The following is a 16,694-nucleotide window of genomic DNA, read 5'->3' as shown; positions in this document are numbered from 1 at the left end:
CTCAGGTGATCCACCCACCTCAGCGTCCCAAAGTGCTGGGATTACAGGCATGAGCCACCGCACCCAGCCAAACTAATTATTTTCTTTTGACACTCTTAGAAACTTTGTAAGTTTCCATTTCTGCTAATGAGTAGTCTTCTGTCAGCTTCTTTGTAGATAATCTTTGTGCTTTTTCCAGGAGGGTCAGAAGTACCGTTGTGAACGGCTGCCCTCTGCCTGTGGTCTTTCCCAGACTAGAGAGGTTGAAGTGCCGCCAAAAGACCAGGTGCAGGAGAGATCTTAACAGCAGTGTTAAGTAATTGCTCAGTCTCTTCGTTCGTTTTCCTTGGAGTCACTCAAAAATATTGACAACTGCTCTGCTCTGGAACCCAGATGATGGGAAAGAGACTGTCTTCAAGGAATGCTAGTGAAGCTATAGATGAAAAAAAGCAGTGTTAAACCTCCTGCTGTCTCCATAGTGGTAACTCCTTCCAGACTGTTCGGGGCCTTTTACAGCTTCTTGTGTCAAACTGCCCTAAGAGGCTAAGATGAAGAGAGAGGTTGAGTCACTGTAACTCCTTCTTGTTAATACAAAGGAGGGAGGGGTAACAGTTATGTAAGGTTTTCTTTTTTGCTTTGCAGAATGCATCTTGTCTTGTTCTTGCAGCCCGGCATGCCAGTGCTTCCTCTACGGTAAGGTTTGGAAAAGAAGACAAGAATAAGAATCACTGGGGCCAGCCTGACCTTGGGGCAGAGGATTTGGCAACCACCTGGCCTGTTATTATCCTGAGTATTTCCTGGGAGTGTTTATTATTATTGTTATTGTTATAGCTGCTATTATTATTATACTACTATTTAAGAAATAATTTACTGAATGGTATAGTGAGATGGGAATATCAATACATTTGCCTAATTCTTTTAAATGTTTTAATAGTGTAAAATATACATAACATAAAATTTACCATTTTAATCATTTTTAAGTATATGGTTCAGTGGCAGTAAATATGTTAACATTATTGTGCAACCATCCATCTCCAGAACTTTTATCTGCCCAAACTGAGAAACTGTCCCATTAAACATTAACTGTTCATTCCTTCCTCCACCTGCCTACTATTTTACCCGCATTTATGCAGAGTAGTTGGCCAGACTTCCCTGGCAGATAAAGTCAGCTCTAAAAAGCAAATTCTTCACACACCTACTTTGTAGGAAATCTAATAAACTTTTAGACCATTGCTTAGCCCTTCTATTTTTCTTTTTAGAATTTGAAAGACATATTGGCTGACCTGATACCTAAGGAGCAGGCCAGAATTAAAACCTTCAGGCAGCAACATGGCAAGACGGTGGTGGGCCAAATCACTGTGGACATGGTAAGGGTTGTGTGACTTTGGCTAGGAAAAGTAGCTCTGTAATGTGCTTCAACAAAAGTACCATTCTCCCCACTGACTATTCAAAAGCATTCTGTCCCACAGGCCCTGTAGGACAGCTTTAGGATGACTTTTCCCTATCCTTCAGACTCTGAGCACCTCAGGTGATAGTTTCTCAACAGTTTTTAGCTTATTGGTCTCCATCCCCTTCTCCTAGAATAGAACTCATTGTGTTTGCTTTGATTGGTTGGAATTTGAGGGTAGGGTATGTTGGGGAGTGGTTGAGTGGGCAGGAGGAAAAAAGTGAAATACAATAAGAAAAGGAATCAAACACAGACAGAAATATTACAGATAGTGACTGGGCGCGATGGCTCATGCCTATTATCTCAGCATTTTGGGAGGCTGCAGATGGAGAATCACTTGAGGCGGGGAGTTAACCAGCTCGATCAACAAAGGGAGATACCATCTTTATGAAAGAAAAATTTTTAAAATTAGCGAGAGATGGTGGGATGCCCCTGTAGTCCTAGCTACTGGGAAGGCAGAGGCAGGAGGATTGCTTGGGCCCAAGAGTTCAGGGCTGCAGTGAGCCATGATTATGCCACTGTACTATATAGCCTGGGCAACAGAGGGAGACCCTATCTCCAAAACAAAAAAAAAAAAGAAAGATAGTGATTTCTCAACTTAAAAAATTTCATTTCCAGGCCTGGTGCAGTGGCTCATGCCTGTAATCCCAGCACTTTAGGAGGCCGAGGCGGGCAGCTCACCTGAGGTCAGGAGTTCGAGAGCATCCTGGCCAACATGGTGAAACTCTGTCTCTACTAAAAATATAAAAATTAGCTGGGCGTAGTGGCAGGCAATTGTAATCCCAACTACTCAGGAGCCTGAGGCAGGAAAATCGCTTAAACCCAGGATGCAGAGGTTGTAGTGAGCCGAGATTGCGCCATTGCACTCCAGCCTGGGCAACAGAGTGAGACTTCATCTGGGAAAAAAAAAAAAAAGATCAGCTTGGGCAATATGGCTGGCAAAACCCCATTTCTTTGTGTTTTTTTTTTTTATATTTTTTATTTTTTTGAGACGGAATCTCACTGTGTCACCAGGCTGGAGTGCAGTGGCATGATCTTAGCTCACTACAACCTCTGCCTTCCGGGTTCAAGTGATTCTCCTGCCTCAGCCTCCCGAGTAGCTGGGATTACAGGCACGCGCCACAAACGCCCAGCTGATTGTTGTATCTTTAGTAGAGATGGGGTTTCACCATGTTGGCCAAGATGGTCTCGATATCCTGACCTCATGATCTGCCCACCTCAGCCTCCCAAAGTGCCAGGATTACAGGCATGAGCCACTGTGACCGGCCTAAACTCCGTTTCTTTAAAAAATAATAATAATAAATACAAAAAATTAGCCGGACATGGTGGCACGTTCCTGTAATCCCTGCTACTCAGGAGGCTGAAGTGGGTGGATCACCTGAGCCTGCAAGTCAAGGCTGCAATAAGCTGTGATTGCGCCACTGCACTCCAGCCTGAGTGACAGTGAGACTCTGTGAGAGGCTCTAGTGATCCTCCCTCCTCCTCAGCCTCCCAAAGTGCTGGGATTACAAGCATGAGCCCCACTGCAGCTGGCCACAAAGTTTCTTTTTTTTTTCTCTCTCTTTTTTTTTTTTTTTGAGATGGAGTTTTGCTCTTGTTACCCAGGCTGAAATGCAATGGTGTGATCTTGGCTTACTGCAACTTCTGCCTCCTGGGTTCAAGCGATTCTCCTGCCTCAGCCTCCCAAGTAGCTGGGATTACAGGCACATACCACCATGCCTGCTAATTTTTTATTTTTAGTGGAGACATGGTTTCACCATGTTGGCCAGGCTAATCTCAAACTCTTGACCTCAGGTAATCCACCTGCCTCAGCTTCCTAAAGTGCTGGGATTACAGGTGTCAGCCACTGTGCCTGGCCACAAAGTTTAATTCTTTAGTAAGCTGACTCCTCAGACATCTCTCACCAAATGAAGTCTTACAAGTCAAAGAATAAATTTTCTCTCCCAGATCCCATGAAGTTCTAACAAGTTCTAGCCTGAATCATTCTGATTGCTAGCCACAGCCTCTTTTTTTCTTTTTTTTTTTTTCCCTTTTTTCTTCATCCTCTAGATGTATGGTGGCATGAGAGGCATGAAGGGATTGGTCTATGAAACATCCGTTCTTGATCCTGATGAGGTAAGACATTTTCATATCAATTACTAATAATCATTGAGTTTGTGCAAATATGCAAACCGTGGATTGGACCAATAAGGGTAAGCACAAAACAGCACCTAGCTTCATATATTGGAAGGTAGAGAAGACATATGTATGGAATAATTGAAGAACAAGTTTACCTTTTAAATATATCAACTAATAAAAATAAAAGTACAAAACCAGAGGTAAGTTATGTGAAGATTTAAGCTTTAAAAGTTCTGTTCTGGGCCGGGCGCGGGGGCTCACGCCTGTAATCCCAGCACTTTGAGGGGCTGAGGTGGGCAGATCACGTGGTCAGGAGGTCAAGACCGTCCTGGCTAACATGGTGAAACCCTGTCTCTACTAAAAATACAAAAAATTAGCCAGGCGTGGTGGCAGGCGCCTGTAGTCCCAGCTACTCAGGAGGCTGAGGCAGGAGAATGGCGTGAACCCAGGAGGTGGGGTTTGCAGTGAGCCGAGATCGCGCCACTGCACTCCAGCCTGGGTAACAGTGCGAGACTCCACCTCGGGGAAAAAAAAAAAATTCTGGGCTAGGCATGGTGGCTTGCCCCTGTAATCCTAACACTTTGGGAGGCCAAGGTGGAGAACTGCTTGAGGTCAGAAGATTGGGACCAGTCTGAGCAACATAGCAAGACCCCATGTCTACAAAAAAGTTCTGCTCTAACTTGTCGTAAGGCCTGATGAGTAAGACCAGTCAGTTGTGTGACTTCTATAAACTTGAGTTGTAATTCTCTTCTCTCAAGGGCATCCGTTTCCGAGGCTTTAGTATCCCTGAATGCCAGAAACTGCTACCCAAGGCTAAGGGTGGGGAAGAACCCCTGCCTGAGGGCTTATTTTGGCTGCTGGTAACTGGACAGATCCCAACAGAGGAACAGGTAAAGCAGAAAGTTGTTATTAGCTCTTCTCATTCCCCTTCTTTGCCTTTCTCTAATCTCAGACACTTAATGCTGATCCAACATTTATAGAGATGCGTAGTGAGGGGAAGAAATCAGAGCAGAGTTCTGCTATGTAAATGGATTGGATTCAACTGTCCTGGGTTTTTTTTACTCAGATGTTGCTGTCCTTTTTTATTTTTCTCCTTCCTTGTCCTTTCTGGTGTTCTGAGCACTCTCTTTTTCCACAGGTATCTTGGCTCTCAAAAGAGTGGGCAAAGAGGGCAGCTCTGCCTTCCCATGTGGTCACCATGCTGGACAACTTTCCCACCAATCTACACCCCATGTCTCAGCTCAGTGCAGCCGTTACAGCCCTCAACAGTGAAAGTAACTTTGCCCGAGCATATGCAGAGGGTATCAGCCGAACCAAGTACTGGGAGGTAGGAAGTTTGGGTGGGGTGATCCGTGTGTGATGGGGAGTCAAAGGACTTGAGTGTGAAGGGAAGGAAAAAAAATATAGAATCTTTAGAAAAATTACCTCTGAGTTAATCAGAAACTAACTTAACGAATTTTCACTGGAGGCTTGTTTTTTGTCAGTTGTTGGAATTACAAAGCTGAGTAGAGTATGGTTTCTATCACCAAGACTGTTTGTTTGGTTAGTCTGACATATGTGTAAAAAAAGAAATTATTAAAATTCCATAGTCGGCCGGGCACAGTGGCTCATGCCTATAATCCCATTTTGGGAGGCCAAGGCGGGCGGATCACAAGGTCAGGAGTTCAAGGCCAGTTTGGCCAATATGATGAAACCCCATCTCTACTAAAAATACAAAAATTAGCCGGGCGCGGTGGCTCAAGCCTGTAATCCCAGCACTTTGGGAGGCCGAGACGGGCGGATCACGAGGTCAGGAGATCAAGACCATCCTGGCTAACACGGTGAAACCCCGTCTCTACTAAAAATACAAAAAACTAGCCGGGCGAGGTGGCGGGCGCCTGTAGTCCCAGCTACTCAGGAGGCTGAGGCAGGAGAATGGCGCAAACCCGGGAGGCGGAGCTTGCAGTGAGCTGAGATCCGGCCACTGCACTCCAGCCTGGGCTACAGAGCAAGACTCCGTCTCAAAAAAAAAAAAAAAAAAAACAAAACAAAAATTAGCGGGGTGTGATGGCGGCCGCCTGTAATCCCAGCTACTCAGGAGGCTGAGGCAGAAGAATCACTTGAACCCGGGAGGTAGAGGTTTCAGTGAGCCGAGATTGCACCACTGCACTTCAGCCTAGGTGACAGAGTGAGACTCCATCTAAAAAAAAATTCCATAGTCTTGCTGTAACAGAGGTATGTACACAGGGCTGTTGAAACAGAAAAGAGACCTAGGTAGGTGGCTCACACCTATAATCTCAGTGACTCACGAGGCTGAGTTGGGAGGATTGCTTAAGGCCAGGGGTTTGAGATCAGCCTGGGCAACATAGCAAGATCCCATCTGTACATAAAAAGGAAAAAACAAGAAAAGAAAAGGATGTGACTTAACTGCAGGGTCCCTGAGGAAGGTTTCACAGAGCAGTCTCAACACTAGCTCCAGAGGGTCACTTTCCTTCCCCATCTTCTTCAAATACGGAAAACTTTGAGAAATCTTACAAGTTGGGAGAACAGCAATTACTTCCAACTCTGGAGTCTAGGAGGACTAATGCCAATCAGTCATGTTCTCGGCTAGCCAACCTAAGATATACATGAGGGGTGGTAGAGTGGTTAGTATCCCTGGAATAGGCTCCAGATCCAGAAACAAATGAGCTTTATTCTCTGAAAATGAAGTGTCAATAGTTTAAAACTCTGGTTGGGGTATGGAAAGATTGTTTCTTATCCCACTGCATAGTACATAATTCCTTCCATCCTCTTCTAGGAGCCCACAAACTCAGAAACACTGGGTAAAAGTACAATTGATCTGGCTAGGTTTACAGGAGGATGAACCATTTTCTTTTGCTTCTTATTTGGAGATAGGTAGTATAGGAACAGAAAATTTTCTTTTTACAAAGCAGGTACATTAAATGCTTTTTGGCCAGGAGGTGCCGGCCACCAAGATGGCCCTAAAGAGTTCACTGTGGTGCAAAACACAGAAGAGCATGATCCACTACTCTGATGCAACCCCCTTGGGTCCTTGGCAAATCTAGATTCATTTGGTTGGTCAATATTAATTCGGCACCAACTGTGTATAGAGAATTGTATTTGCAGTTGAGGAAGACAGCATTTAAAATTGATATTAACTTGGTTGGCATTAGGGAGTTGGTATCAGAATGATGCAAAATATACACATTCACACCACCTAAAGCATTTGTTTATAAAGGCTTATTTATAAATGCTTTAGGTGGTGTGAATGTGTATATTTGTACCTGCACACATTAGCAGGTACAAAAGGTCATATAATCTTAATATTTTGCTTTTCATTTTGTTTTTCTTTATATATATATATATATATATATGTATGTGTGTGTGTGTATATATATATGTGTATATATATGTGTGTGTGTGTGTGTATATATATATATTTTTTTTTTTTTTTGAGACGGAGTCTTGCTTTGTCACCCAGGCTGGAGTGCAGTGGCGCGATCTCCACTCACTGCAAGCTCCGCTTCCCGGGTTCACACCATTCTCCTGCCTCAGCCTCCCGTATAGCTGGGACTACAGGCGCCCGCCACCACGCCTGGCTCATTTTTTTAAATGTATTTTTAGTAGAGACGAGGTTTCACCGTGTTAGCCAGGATGGTCTCGATCTCCTGACCTCGTGATCCACCCGTCTCGGCCTCCCAAAGTGCTGGGATTACAGGCATGAGCCACCGTGCCCGGCCTCTTTTTCTTTATATTTATTTATTTTATTTTTTTGAGATGGAGTCTTGCTCTGTCACCCAGGCTGGAGTGAAATGGCACATGAGCCACCGCGCCTGGCTGTTTTTATTTTTATTTTTTTAGAAATAGGTCTCTCTCTAATCACCCAGGCCAGGATGCAGTGGCATGATCATAGCTCACTGTAACCTCGAACTCCTGGACTCAAGTGATCCTCCTGCCTCAGCCTCCCAAATAACAAGGACTTACAGGCACATACCCCCATGCCTGGCTGGCATTACAGGTGCACACCCCCATTCCTGGCTAATTTTTGTGTTTTTAGTAGAGACAGGGTTTCGCCATGTTGGCTACGCTGGTCTAGAACTCCTGAACTCAGGTGATTCGCCCACCTCTTCCCAAAATGCTGGGATGTGGGATTACAGGTGTGAGCCACCATGCCCGCCCCCTTTTTTTTTTTTTTTTTTTTTTTTTTTTGAGATGGAGTCTCACTCTGTTGCCCAGGCTGGAGTGCAGTGGTGCAATCTCAGCTCACCACAACCTCTGCCTTCTGGGTTCAAGCAATTCTTCAGCCTCAGCCTCCCCAGTAGCTGGGACTACAGGCGTGCACTACCACGCCTGGCTAATTTTTGTGGGTTTTTTTTTTTTTTGAGATGGAGTCTCACTCTGTCACCCAGGCGGGAGTGCAGTGGCGTGATCTCTGCTCACTGCAAGCTCCGCCTCCCAGGTTCAAGTGATTCTTCTGCTCAGACTCTCGAGTAGCTGGGACTACAGGCGCCTGTCACCATGCCCGGCTAATTTTTTGTATTTTTAGAAGAGTTGGGGTTTCACCATGTTAGCCAAGATGGTCTTGAACTCCTGACCTTGTGATCCACCCACCTTCACCTCCCAAAGTGCTGGGATTACAGGCCTGAGCCACCGCACCCGGCCTAATTTTTGTATTTTTAGTAGAGACAGAGTTTCACTATGTTTCACTATGTTGGCCAGGCATGAGGCATATGGCCTCATCTATGTTGAGATACTCCTGACCTTGTGATCTGCCTGCCTCAGCCTCCCAAAGTGCTGGGATTATAGGAGTGAGCCATGGTGCCCAGCCTTCTTGAGCTTTTAAGTTTTTTTACATATACCTTAAGAGGATGATCTTCTGCACAGAACATTTCTTCTATAATAATTTCCATTAACTCTAGATGAACAGTATAATCCCTTGAGTTGAAAGAGTTTAGCTTCTAGGCCTCTAATTGACTTAAGGTCACTCAGAACAAGGAGATTGATTGCTCTGATGCAACCAGCTGTTTAATTGTGAAGTAACCTTAAGCTGTTGAATTTAATCAAATTTTTGAAGTAGCTGACAGATCAAGTTTTGCTAGTAGGCCAGGCGTGGAGACTCATGCTTGTAATTCCAGCACTTTGGGAGACCAAGGCAGGCAGATCACTTGAGGTCAGGAGTTCAAGACCAGCCTGGCCAACATGGCGAAACCCCATCTCTACAAAAAAATACAAAAATTAGCTGGGCGTGGTGGTGCACACCTGTAATCCCAACTACTCGGGAAGCTGAGGTGGGAGAATCGCTTGAACCTGGGAGGCAGAGGTTGCAGTGAGCCAACATAGCACCACTGCACTCCAGCCTGGGTGATAGAGCGAGACTCTGTCTCAAAATACTTTGTCTCAAAATAAAACAAACCAAAAATATACGCTTTTTATTTACCAACTTCTTTTTTTTTTGAGACAGAGTCTCACTCTGTCGTTCAGGCTGCAGTGCAGTGGCATGACCTCAGCATACTGCAACCTCCGCCTCCTGGGTTCAAGCAATTTTCCTGCCTTGGCCTCCTGAGTAGCTAGGACTACAGGTGCACACCACCACGCCCAGCTAATTTTTGTATTTTTAGTAGACACAGGGTTTTGCCTTATTGGCCAGGATGATCTCGATCTGTTGACCTCGTGATCCGCACGCCTCAGCCTCCCAAAGTTCTGGGATTACAGGCGTGAGCCACCATGCTTGGCCTGTTTATCAACTTTTTAAAAAGTGGCATGGGCCGGGTGCGGTGGATCACCTGAGGTCAGGAGATCGAGACCAGCCTCACCAATATGGTGAAACCCTGTCTCTACTAAAGATACAAAAAATTAGCCAGGCATGGTGGTGCACACCTGTAATCCCAGCTACTCAGAAGGCCAAGGCACAAGAATTGCTTGAACCCAGGAGGTGAAGGTTACAGTGAGCTGAGATCGTGCCATAGGACTCCAGCGTGGGCGACAGGGCAGGACTCCGTCTCAAAAACTAAATGTGATATGAGTTAATAATGTAAGCTAGGTAATGCTTCTTGGCTACATGGGTGACCTTGTACAAGGTAACTTAGCTAAGCCCCGATTTCCTCATCTATAAAAAGAGGTATATGTAACCTTACAGGATTATTGTAAGAACAGAAAAGGTAATACTGCAAATAATATAACTAGCACAGTACCTGTTGCATAGTAAGTGCTTAAAGAATGGAAGCCTCACCGGGCGCGGTGGCTCGCGCCTGTAATCCCAGAACTTTGAGCGGCCAAGGCGGGCGGATCACCTGAGGTCAGGAGTGTGAGACTAGCCTGACCAACATGGTGAAACCCCCCTCTACTAAAAATGCAAAATTAAGCCGGGCATAGTGGCACATCCTGTAATCGCAGCTACTCAGGAGGCTGAGGCAGGAGAATCGCTTGAACCCGCGAAGTGGAGGTTGTGGTGAGCCAGGATCACACCACTGCACTCCAGCGTGGGCGATAGAGCAAGACTCCATCTCCAAAAAAAATAAAAGGAAGCCTTTGTTATTAAATAACAATTGAATATCACTGTTTGATCCTTGGCATATACAGTGAATTTTCTTTGAAAGATGGAATATAGAATTCATTATTAAAACCTAGTGGTTTTTTGTTTTGTTTTGTTTTGTTTCTTTTGAGATGGAGTCTCGCTCTGTCACCCAGGCTGGAGTGCAGTGGCACGATCTCTGCTCACTGCAAGCTCCACCTCCCAGGTTCAGGCCATTCTCCTGGCTCAGCCTCCCGAGTAGCTGGGACTGCAGGCACCTGCCAACACACCCGGCTAATTTTTTGTATTTTTAGTAGAGACGGGGTTTCACCGTGTTAGCCAGGATGGTCTCGATCTCCTGACCTCGTAATCTGCTCGCCTTGGCCTCCCAAAGTGCTGGGATTACAGGCGTAAGCCACCGTGCCTGGCCTTTTTTTTTTTTTTTTTTTTTTTTGAGACAGTCTCGCTCTGTGGTCCAGGCTGAAGTACAGTGGCGCGATCTCGGCTCACTACAACTTCCACCTCCCGGGTTCAAGCAATTTTCCTGCCTCAGTCTCTGGAGTAGCTGGATTATAGGTGCCTGCCCGTACCATGCCTGTCTCATGTTTTGTATTTTTAGAAGAGACAGGGTTTCACCATGTTGGCCAAGCTGGTCTTGAACTCCTGACCTTAAGTGATCTGCGAGCCTCAGGCTTCCAAAGTGCTGGCATTATAGGCGTGAGCCACCATACCTGGCTATAAAACCTAGTGTCTTAACACAGTGAATGTAAAGTCATGGTGTAGTGAAAAAGATCATGATTAAACATATCAGAGGGCCAGGCATGGTGGCTCACACCTGTAATCCGAGCACTTTGGGAGGCCAAGGGAGGCAGATCACCTGAGTTCAGGAGTTTCTAGACTAGGCTAACCAACATGGAGAAACCCCGTCTCTACTAAAAATACAAAATTAGCTGGGCGTGGTGGCACATGCCTGTAATCCCAGCTACTTGGGAGGCTGAGGCAGGAGAATCACTTGAACTTGGGAGGTGGAGGTTGCAGTGAGCTAAGATTGCACCATTGCACTCCAACCCGGGTAACGAGTGAAACTCCATCTCAAAAAACCATATCAGAGTTCAAACCTGACTTTGGCATTTAACCTAATACTATGAGCCTTAGTTTGCTCATCTTTAAAACGGCAGTCATTATATACTTTGTAGTAGTAAGCATTGGGAATAATGTTTTAGTGTACACTAGATAGTATTACAAATCACTTAGTGCCTGGGTCATAATAGTTATTCAATTAAATGGTTATGATTTTTCTCTACTTTCAGACATACTCAATATATAACAACCCATCATATAACTGACCATCACCCCAAATAGCCCCAATTCATGGAGGACAGACAATATCCCTGTCTAATTCTTCTTTGCTGATAATTCCTTTTTTTTTCTCCATCTTGCTCCTCTTCTGTCAGTTGATTTATGAAGACTCTATGGATTTAATCGCAAAGCTACCTTGTATTGCAGCAAAGATCTACCGAAATCTCTACAGAGAAGGCAGCGGTATTGGGGCCATTGACTCTAATCTGGACTGGTCCCACAATTTCACCAACATGTTAGGCTATACTGAGTCTCAGTTCACTGAGCTCATGCGCCTGTACCTCACCATCCACAGGTAAGCTAGACCCAGCAACCACAGCCGCTAGGAGCCTCAACTGGGAAATTTTTTTAAAAGCTCCTTTATGTTCTCATCTTCTGAGAACAGATGATAGGCAGCAAGAAGACAGAAATGTGGCATCAAGGATGATACAAGGCAAGAAAAGGGTCTAGTAAGGAAGGTCAAGAGGCCTAAAGAAATTACCATAACCATGCTGAGAATAAGATGGTGCTTCTGGCTGGGAAAAGGTACTAGCTGCTCACATTAGATAGTCCTTCGGCTTTCCAGGAGCTCCCTCTTCGGGCCATTGCTATTAAACCTAGGTTGGAGTCATGGAGCAGAGCATACAGGCATCATCAGCCAGTAACCTCTCCAGCTGTGGATGAGTGAACAAAAGCTGGTAATGAGATTAGGATGTTTGTTGTTGTTGTTGTTGTTTTTGAGGTGGAATCTTGCTCTGTCGCCAGGTTGGAGTGCAGTGGCGCAATCTTGGCTCACTGCAACCTCCACTTCCAGGTTCAAGTGATTCTCCTGCCTCAGCCTCCCAAGTAGCTGGGACTACAGGTGTGTGCCATGATGCCCAGCTAATTTTTGTATTTTTAGCAGAGATGGGGTTTCACCATGTTGGCCAGGATGGTCTTGATCTCTTGAACTCTTGATCTGCCCGCCTCGGCCTCCCAAAGTGCTAAGATTATAGGCGTGGGCCACCGCACCTGGCCAAGATTAGGATGTCTTTTATAAGAGCTTAGGTGTAACTGACTGGCTATAGGCTGGCATGAGCCCGTAACTAGGCTAGTAAGTGGCAAATAAGAGAACAGCAAGGTTTCCATAATCTGCCCCTTCTTTCTCCCCTTGGCTCTCCCTTCTTACTTCCCCACAGTGACCATGAGGGTGGCAATGTAAGTGCCCATACCAGCCACTTGGTGGGCAGTGCCCTTTCAGACCCTTACCTGTCCTTTGCAGCAGCCATGAACGGGCTGGCAGGGCCTCTCCATGGACTGGCAAATCAGGTAAGACTATTCTTTTTTATTTTCCTGCTACATGTTTTCCTTACCCCATGCTTTGTTTCTGATCTTGGCATTGTCTCCTGGCATATGTATTAACATGCCCTTTTTCCCCAAACCTTACCCATAGGAAGTGCTTGTCTGGCTAACACAGCTGCAGAAGGAAGTTGGCAAAGATGTGTCAGATGAGAAGTTACGAGACTACATCTGGAACACACTCAACTCGGGACGGGTAAGCAGAGATGCTTAATGACTAGGAAAGAAACCAAGACCCAAGTTCTGCAATTTGGAAGAATTAAGAAGAAAAGAATGAAAGAGGTCCCTAAATTAGAGATTTTTTTTTTTTTTCATTTATCTACCTTGAAGAATTTAGAACAGAATTTCTAGTTGGGCACAATGGCATGCACCGGTAGTCCCGCCTACTTGGGAGGCCGAGGCAAGAGGATTGCTTGAGGCCAGGAGTTCAAGTCTGAAGTGTGCCAAGATCACTCCTGTGAATAGCCACTGCACTCCAGCCAGGACAACATAGCAAGACCCTGTCTCTAAAAAAAGATTTTAAATAGGTCGAGTGTGGTGGCTCACGCTTATAATCTCAGCACTTTGGGAGTCCAGGGTGGGTGAATCGCTTGAGCCCAGGAGTTTGAGACCAGCCTGAGCAACATAGACCCTAATCTTTTTTTTTTTTTTTTTTTAAAGACAGAGTCTCGCTCTTGTTGTCCAGGCTAGAGTGCAGTGGTGCAACCTTGGCTCACTGCAACCTCCGCCTCTCGGGTTCAAGCGATTCTCCTGCCTCACCCTCTCGTAGCTGGGATTACAGGCATGCACCACCATGCCCAGCTAATTTTGTATTTTTAGTAGAGACGGGGTTTCTCCGAGTTGGTCAGTTGGTCAGGCTAGTCTCGAACTCCCAACCTCAGGTCATCCGCCCACCTCAGCCTCCCAAAGTGCTAGGATTACAGGCGTGAGCCACCGCACCTGGCCAGACCCCATCTTTACCAAAAAAAAAAAAAAAGCCAGGTGTGTTGGTGTGCACCTGCGGTCCCAGCTACTCTGGAGGCTGAAGTGGGAGGATTGCCTGAGCATGGGAGGTCGAGGCTGTCATGAGATGTGATCATGCCATTGCACTTCAGCCTGGGTGACAGAGGAGTGAGATCCTGTCTCAAAAAATAAAAGAATTTCTACTGAGAATACTATCTTTTTTCCCCACTCTTTACAGGTTGTTCCAGGCTATGGCCATGCGGTACTGAGGAAGACTGATCCACGATATACCTGTCAGCGAGAGTTTGCTCTGAAACACCTGCCTAATGACCCCATGTTTAAGTTGGTTGCTCAGCTATACAAGATTGTGCCCAATGTCCTCTTAGAGCAGGGTAAAGCCAAGAATCCTTGGCCCAATGTAGATGCTCACAGTGGGGTGCTGCTCCAGGTAAGTCCTCCTTTCCCTCTTTTCCCTCTAATTTGTACCAAACCCTATTGTTATCTGTCATGAACAAAGTCAGTTAACTCCTAGTCAGAGCAAGGACTTCCTTCACAGAGCATTTTGATAAAGTTGACTATGACAGGGTTGAGGGTTGGGGTTGCTCTGTTTTCAGAATCCCAATTGCTATACTTTTCTCAGTGTCATTTCTATTTAAGGTTGACTGGGCTAAGTCCTTGGAGAAAAACAGAAAATTGAGCTTTTAAGGTTTCTATCACCCAGGACTTGTACATGCCACTGTCTCTGCCTCTGCCTTAAACCCTTTTTCTCTTCTACCTTACAGTATTATGGCATGACGGAGATGAATTACTACACGGTCCTGTTTGGGGTGTCACGAGCATTGGGTGTACTGGCACAGCTCATCTGGAGCCGAGCCTTAGGCTTCCCTCTAGAAAGGCCCAAGTCCATGAGTACAGAGGGTCTGATGAAGTTTGTGGACTCTAAGTCAGGGTAAAACTGGAGACTGGGGGAAAGTGACTACCAGAAAGTGAGGAAGCCTAAATAAAAAGTATACTTTTGTTTCAGGGGGCCTTTAAAGACATAAGATTAAATTATATCTGAGGCACTGATAATATGTTTGAGGTTAAAATATAAATTAAGACTTTAAAAGATGAAAAATGATCCCTTCTTCCCTAATCAGCTCCCTTCCCCTGCCTGGTATGAGTTGCCCATCACAGGGGTGGTCCTGGAGGATGACGGGGACTAATGCCTGTGGTATGAGTAGGTTTGGCCCCCTCACTATCTCTAGAGTGAGAATCTGCCTCCTGTTTCCATGGGTCAAAGCCAGTTGCAGAGAACCTGCAGTCACTTCGGAGCTTTAGCTTCTTCTCTGCCAAGCCCTCAATAAGCCAGCAAACCAGGACTCTGCCCCTTCTGTTTCCATAGGAATCGTGTTGGATAGTCAGCTGTACCAAGCCCCTTGGCACTCTCCCATACACACAAACACTTTCTAGCAAGACCTGTTGGTTAGCTGGACGTGCTTTGGCAATTTTTTTATACTATCAAGTGACCATAAAGGCATGGCATTTGTTGTGACTGGCACCCAATGTTTGATTTCTTTTTTAAAAAACTATCCAATTAAGGTCTGGGAGTGTTCTGTTTCCCATTACTTTAATACTCACCTCCTCCTCCCAGACTTTCTACACCTGTTGCACCTCAGGCTGAGGATGTTCTGGACCACCCCTCTTGGTCCCTGCTAGAGACCTCTCAGATCTGTGGGCCCAGTCATTGGGTTTTATCAGTGCTTAATGTGAACTAAGTTTTTTACTTCCATAGAATACAAGCCACTATCCTCTGATCTCCCCACCCGCCACCAACCCCTGTCTTTTAACATGCTGTGGGGCATAGAACAGGGACTCAGGAATGACCAGCATGATATTTTCAGGGTCTTGTCCCTAGGGTAATAGCACCTCTTTTTGAACAGATAATTGATTCAAGATTGGACATGGTCTCCTCTGATTATCAGGTACTGGGGCTGAGGGCATTAAAAATAGTAAACCTCCCTCCTCGTCCCCTGCCTCAAGAAAATGCCTCCTTATTTATCAATATCCTTTTCCTCCCTTTCCCTGAGAGCTCACAGTACAATGTTTGTTTTAGAAGCCCCATTTGCACAGGTTTTCAGCAACTCAGAATGCTCTACTTCCTCTTCTTTGAGAAAGGATTGAGATACACTCCTGCTGTGCCCCCATCTTTCCTCCAAACTCCTGCCTGTGTTTGTGTGGATACCCAGTCCCAGAACCACACTGTTGAGTTGGACACACTGTAAACCCCTGGGTAAATGTCAAGTCATGATGCAAACTTCAGGTTGTTCTGTATAAAATGCAAAATAAATGTTTTTATTAACAATGCTTGAGCCTACTATTAAATAAGGCCTGGAAGAATCTTTATTATGAGGTAAAGAATCTAGCTAGCAAGATCCTGAACTTAGTGGGTTATAAGTAAAGTAATCTGTATCCATTTATCTTTAGGCAGGTTTGACTCTTTTACCTTAACCAGAGGAAAGCCTCCCTGAGAGATTTCCAAAGGAGGTTTCTGTCCTTCCTCAAGGTTAGGAAGTCCTTGATGTTTAGCCCCTAACTTTGCTAATTTTGTCTAAGGCAACATACTCAAGGGCTATAGCTGAGACTCTCAATTGCTTATGTGACTAATCCAAGAACTGGTCTAGCCCACTGAGAAAGGAACAAACTGTACCATGGACGAATGGGCTAGTACTGCTACCTCAGGACCAGAGCCACTAGAGGGCTCTGGTACTTCTTGGCGTGCCTGTTCTTTACAGCTTCCCTGAAGGAGGTCCCAAAAATAACAAGAGGTGGTCCTGAGGGCATCACATATATGGGAGGTCCGAGACCAGATGATTCTGTCCTGAGATCCCTGCTGCAACTGACCTTCTGAAAAAGTCTATAAATAGGCAAGGGGGTGGGTACTAGGTCCTGGCTTGTAGAATGTGCTACTATAGTTAGCAGGGACACTGTGTCCAAGAGGCCTTCTTACACCTTCACTCCCCCAGGAAAAGAAGCCATAACTTCCTTCTACTCTATTATATC

General features: G+C 45.4%; 1 protein-coding gene across 3 annotated transcripts in view; it reads left to right on the top strand.

Moving 5' to 3' along the window:
- Positions 1 to 15,998, top strand: part of CS (citrate synthase) — a 31,251-nt gene extending 15,253 nt beyond the window's left edge. For all 3 annotated transcript variants that reach the window (XM_045365443.2, XM_005571217.4, XM_045365444.2), the window contains 10 exons: positions 622 to 672; positions 1,239 to 1,346; positions 3,476 to 3,541; positions 4,303 to 4,434; positions 4,683 to 4,871; positions 11,489 to 11,688; positions 12,551 to 12,680; positions 12,805 to 12,906; positions 13,891 to 14,100; positions 14,435 to 15,998. In XM_045365443.2, coding sequence (XP_045221378.2) covers positions 622 to 672; positions 1,239 to 1,346; positions 3,476 to 3,541; positions 4,303 to 4,434; positions 4,683 to 4,871; positions 11,489 to 11,688; positions 12,551 to 12,680; positions 12,805 to 12,906; positions 13,891 to 14,100; positions 14,435 to 14,605 — 1,359 coding nt within the window. In that variant the 3' untranslated portion in view covers positions 14,606 to 15,998. The remainder of the gene's footprint in view (positions 1 to 621; positions 673 to 1,238; positions 1,347 to 3,475; positions 3,542 to 4,302; positions 4,435 to 4,682; positions 4,872 to 11,488; positions 11,689 to 12,550; positions 12,681 to 12,804; positions 12,907 to 13,890; positions 14,101 to 14,434) is intronic.
- The last annotated feature ends 696 nt before the right edge of the window (positions 15,999 to 16,694 follow it).

This window comes from Macaca fascicularis, chromosome 11 (genome assembly GCF_037993035.2).
Source record: "Macaca fascicularis isolate 582-1 chromosome 11, T2T-MFA8v1.1".
In the NCBI taxonomy this organism is placed as follows: Eukaryota; Metazoa; Chordata; class Mammalia; order Primates; family Cercopithecidae; genus Macaca; species Macaca fascicularis.
This window is presented reverse-complemented; position numbering and strand designations above follow the sequence as displayed.